Here is a 5526-nt window from a genome sequence, read left to right as displayed (position 1 = left end):
TCTCCTACATTTATTCCATGTTTTACATTGCCACATAGTTTACAATTGTTTGTTGCTTTGTATTTGTATCTCAAATAACAACATATTTATCTACAATGGTGATAATTGAAAACCTGGTTTCATGGCATTGCCATGTTTCTTGTTATTTTATTTGTTAAAAAGTGCGATTTGTTGCTGGAAACTGCTAGGAAACCAGTAGATATTTATAATTTAAAGCAGCACGCCTTCAGATTCATGCTTATTTTCATGAAAATTTTGTAAATGTATTTTAATGTGTAATATTGTGAAGTAACCAAAAGGAAGCAATTTACACATTATCAATGGCACTTACAAACCACGTAAATTACCAAAACATTGTCAAAATATACAAAAGTAGTCATTACTGCGTTAGTAATGCAGTAGAAATATAGTTGTAAATCCTAAAAAAAATCGGTCATTAATCGCTCATAATATGTAAAATATTTTTTGATTCTTGAAACTTTTTACTTAATTTTATCCTTGCATCTTAGTACATTTTTCTCAAGTTTGATATTTTTAAAATATTCAAGACTCATCTGGAGGCATGTAGCTTTAATAAGAAATCACATTTGCTTTATTTTCAGGTTCAAAGACACTTTGTATAAAGTAAAGGTTAAGTTTAAATTAGAGACATTCCCATCCCAAGGTTTAGATGTCAGTCAGGTTGATGCCCATAACCAAATAGAACAAGTGTTCCGTGCAGTGTTGTATATAAGTGAACGAAATAAGACGCTTAAAACCATAGCAACACCAAACTTTCTTATCAGACCATACAAAATCCCGTGGTCTTTCCCGCGGAAATGTGATGATTGTATATTTCAACAAAATGGAAAGTCTTTGAAAGTATTTGACCACATGTTTGAGTTTCATGTAAGTAATATAGAGGATGATTCTAAAGAAAGATCATGTGAAGAGGTAATAACAACTGTAGATAAAAGGTCACAGGATGGTGTTGGTCAAGGTCAGTCAGGAAATGTGGCATCTAGATCAGCTGTAGTTATGATATCTGATATAAATTCAGCTGGCCCTGTAAGATTTGGACGAACAAAAGACGGCCAACTGTACAGAGTTTGCACTGGCAGTGCACAAATGAATCAGACAGTTACTAACAATGATCAAAAAGTGAAAGCTGAGATGAATAATAAGGCAGTAATTAGAAGTGCTAATAAAAGAATAGATAATTCAAAGAAGTTAGAAAATAAATCAAAAGTTAAAGGCACCAAGTTGAGAAATGATGATGCTGTAAAAGAAATTGAGAAAAATAAACTAGAATTGTTAAATGGAGATAAAATTAGTGGTGATATACAAAACAGGTGTACTGATTATGCTGACAGAAAATCTAGAGGGAAAGACAAAAGGGAAAATATTGATGTTGTCAAGTCAAAGTCATCTAGAGATAAATATAGTTTGAGAGAGAGCGAGCTGAAGGCGTTAGATTTTGAAAACGTTCAAGAGTGTAGACTTAGAAGCAGGAAGGGATCTGGTGAGAGAGTTTTATCTTGTAATGTTAGAGAGGGTACAGATAAGAGGAAGGTCATAGATAATGTAAGTGGGTCAGAGTCTAGTCAGGCTGAGGCAGAAGCCAGAGATAGAGACAATGGTGAAACTACTTATAGGACTGGAGTTAGAACTAGACATGGGAGAAGAAAAACATTGAAATTTAGTAAAGGCAAAAGAAAGCATAATGCATTGAATTCGAGAAAAGGGGTGATGTTGAACAAAAAGAGAAAATTGGAACATACAGATTCTGAATCTGATCTTGATGTTGGTGTTAATGATGTTGGAAGAGTATTACGTAGATCAGGTAAACTGTATACATCAAGCTTCATAGCAACAAAAAGTGGAAGTAAAAACAGGTCTAGTCCAAGAAAGTCAAGCTCTCCATTGACCAGTTGTGAAGGTGAAAATCAACCAAGTCCAAGAAAATCAGGTGCATCAAATAAGAGGAGAGTAGATATCAATAATAGGAGAAGTGATGAAGAAACAAACTCAGGTTTGTATTATTTTACACTATATAATTATATAACTTATGTAACAATAGGTAAATGTACTTTCTTTTTGATGTCATTCCTTCTGTAAGGCTTTTATGTGGCTAATTTAAAAGAGTAATAGAGAGAACAACATGGTAGCCACATATTGTACTCTCTCATTAGAACATCATTCTGTATGTCCAGGCCTCGAAAAATCCACTCGCCTATCTTATTTGTGAGTAATTTTTGCTTAGGGAGAGTAAAAAATTGATCAAACGCGCCCCACAGGGCATGTCAAATTTTCCAGATCAAATTGTTGTTTCTCTAAATAATGTAAATTATTTGGTAAAAAACATAAAACAGCAGATACCATTTCAATGGAAAATTGGAAACTGACCTTATGACTTAGTATAAAACTTTACTGAATGTGTATGATGAATAGATTCCATAACAACAGCAGCATTCGACATTGTTATACAAATTCATTTGGGGCGTCCATGGCCGAGTGGTTAATGTCATTGACTTCAAACCACTTTCCCCTCACTGCTGTGGGTTCGAATTCTGACAGGGACTTTGGATCTTTCATGTGAGGAAGGCCGAAGCTATCCAGCTATCTTACGGAATGTCTGTGGTTCTACACAGGTGCCTGTTTGTGCCTGAACTAATGCACAAAAGGGCACCTGAGGTCTTCCTCCACCAGTAAAGCTGGAATGTCGTGATATGACCTATACTGTGTCGATGTGACGTAAAACCCAAAACAAACAAACAAACATATTCATTCGGTGATGCTTTATACTGAGTCATGAGGGTGGATATTTTAGCCTTAGTGTGTTAAAATTTGGATGAAATAAGTATTTAGGCTATGTTGAAGATTATATAATAAAAGAATGAAAGTATTTAAACATTATTGAGTAATATGTAAATGAATAAAGCCAATTATACCAATATAGACCAGTAATTAGTAAATTTGAACTTTGTGCAGGGTGAACAGTGTTGCATCTAGGCCATGTGATTGCGCAATTTGCGCATATTATTTGCAGATAGCACATTTTAATGAAGTCAATGCGCGCCAAGTCGCCTATCTGACGATCTTTCTTATCTTCATGATATCTTGATCTAGCTGGTTGAACACTTCAGCCATATTTGTTTTCACTCGCGGTTATGACTAAAATACATATTACATATAAATCGCAAGCAGCAGCAGACTTGGTCATCTTGCGTGTGTATTGTAGTATTCCTCAATATTTTATTATTTTATTTCCAATGTTGAGCGTACAATAGCTGTTAAAAATGCCTAAATGTAAGATAAATGAATTCTTTTCTTTTATGTCATATTGTTAGGTAAATGCATGTCTCCGACATTTTTTTCAAATCCCCCACATTTTTCAGTTGAGTGGGGGACAATTCCCCATATTTTTGAAATTCTAGATGCAACACTGGGTGAGTGGCCCTAAAAGAATCATTAAGGCCTGCTTAGTGCTGTCCATTGCAAATCTTGCTCGGACTACTCAAGAACTTATTAGGGATCAGTACCAAGGCTTCTTGTGCATATAGTCAGCATTTCCAAGTTCATTGATTTTTGTCAGAGTTGATGGCCCCATAATTTTTATTTTGTGTAAATTTTGTCTTGACTACTCTTACACTTTTGGTGTGTAAATAGTGGATATTGAAGGAGTGTAGGTTTAAAACTAAATTTATTGAACGAGTTGAATGAAATCATATTTTGATGATCTGGCAATAAGCTTTTGTTTGTTAATATTGTGTAACAGTTGATTTTGTTTGTTTACATGGGGTAACAGTTGATTTTGTATGTTTATATTATTTAACAGTATCATCAAGTCAGGAAAGTGGTAGATCAAAAAAGATAAAGTTGTATCGTGGGAAACATAGTCCACAAGTCATTGCACATCAAGGTATGTCTTTCATCACACACACACATATACATGAGCCGCGTCACGACAAAACCAACATAGTGCGTTTACAACCAGCATGGATCCAGACCAGCCTGCGCATCGGCGCAATCTGATCAGGATTCCATGGCTGTTTGCTTACAAAACCCTATTAAACAAGTAGAGAAACTGATAGCGGAACAGCATGGATACTATCAACCCTGTCTGTGGCGCTGGCTGGTCTGGATCCATGCTGATTGCAAACCCATTTTGTTGGTTTTGTCATGACACGGCTCATATATATTATGTTAAATATTTTTATTTCATGCTTTCCAGTGTTTTATTGTAATATATCAGATGATTATCTTCTTATAAACCACTAGTGAAATTTATAAATATAATTTTCACTGTAGCCGGACTATTTCTGAATGCGGATGAAAAAAAAATTATAACTAAATGGAATTACAGGTAGAAATAAATTCTGTCATATAGGAATTTTGCTTCTTTAGGAAAAGAAAATGGATATCATCATACATCATGTTTAGAATGTAACAAAATTAAAGAAAAATTAACAGAACTATATTTCAAAATTAACAGAACTATATTTCAAAATTAACAGAACTATATTTCAAAATTAACAGAACTATATTTCAAAATTAACAGAACTATATTTCAAAATTAATGATCATATGTGACGTCATGATGTGATGATAAAGGAGAATGCATGATGTTACGCAGCAAAATCAGTAGAAAATACTTTAAACAACTTAAAAAGCATAAAATAAAAAGAAAATTTATTTGTTTTACATATAAGATTGAAATATATTTTACACACATGCTATTCAATTTTGACTCTTGGCTAAGCCACTCATGAAAATATTGCATCTGTTGTTCACTCAGTGAAATATATTTCAATCTTACATGCAAAACAAACAAATTTCCTCTATATGATTGTGACATCACCTTTGCCCTGATGATCATACAAAACATTGTGGAAGTCATAGAGAACTATGCCTCTCTGAGTCTCATTGCCAATGTTGTAGTTTCTCATCTGATGCTTTATAAAATATATTTAGTATCCCATAAACTTATGTAAAACTGATAAATATGACCCTCAGATAAAAAACTAAAAAAACAAATTTGAAAATTAAGAAAAAAATAATATCTACACTGAATTTGAAATCTGGTAGTGAAAAAACTAATTGCTAAAAAAAATCAAGAAATTGAAAACTTATTGCACGAAAAAACAATCTGGAGCTCTGCTTGCATTTTGTTGGTTGTAGCTTCTGAAATAATAAAGTCTAAAACGTAAATGTTTATACTTTAATATTTATATAATGATTTATTTACATCAGGGGTAAAGTCAACTGTTGAGATTTGCAGTCCTCAAGTATCCACGGTGTTACCACTGAAGAGATGTCAGGAAGCACTTGAGAGTCACATATCCCAGACTGCCTCACCTGTTACCTCACCGAGGCTTACAAGACAATCTGTTAGTAGAATTTATTTACTGTTACAAGACAATCTGTTAGTAGAATTTATTTACTGTTACAAGACAATCTGTTAGTAGAATTTATTTACTGTTACAAGACAATCTGTTAGTAGAATTTATTTACTGTTACAAGACAATCTGTTAGTAGAATTTATTT

At 33.4% G+C, this 5526-nt stretch overlaps 1 protein-coding gene across 1 annotated transcript; it reads left to right on the top strand.

The window, feature by feature from the left end:
- Positions 1-602: 602 nt before the first annotated feature.
- On the top strand, positions 603-5321 carry LOC132749301 (serine/arginine repetitive matrix protein 4-like; the record flags this gene model as incomplete). The annotated part of the gene is given in 3 exon segments (XM_060739027.1): positions 603-2011; positions 3818-3901; positions 5233-5321. Coding segments are annotated over 3 exon segments (1582 nt in total), but the record flags the coding sequence as incomplete, so codon positions are not given.
- Positions 5322-5526: the final 205 nt, after the last annotated feature.

This window comes from Ruditapes philippinarum, unplaced genomic scaffold (assembly GCF_026571515.1).
Source record: "Ruditapes philippinarum isolate M1 unplaced genomic scaffold, ASM2657151v2 ctg25862_1_1_1_1, whole genome shotgun sequence".
Lineage (NCBI taxonomy): Eukaryota > Metazoa > Mollusca > Bivalvia > Venerida > Veneridae > Ruditapes > Ruditapes philippinarum.
Note: the sequence above shows the minus strand (reverse complement) of the source record. Positions and strands in the feature narration are given on the sequence as shown.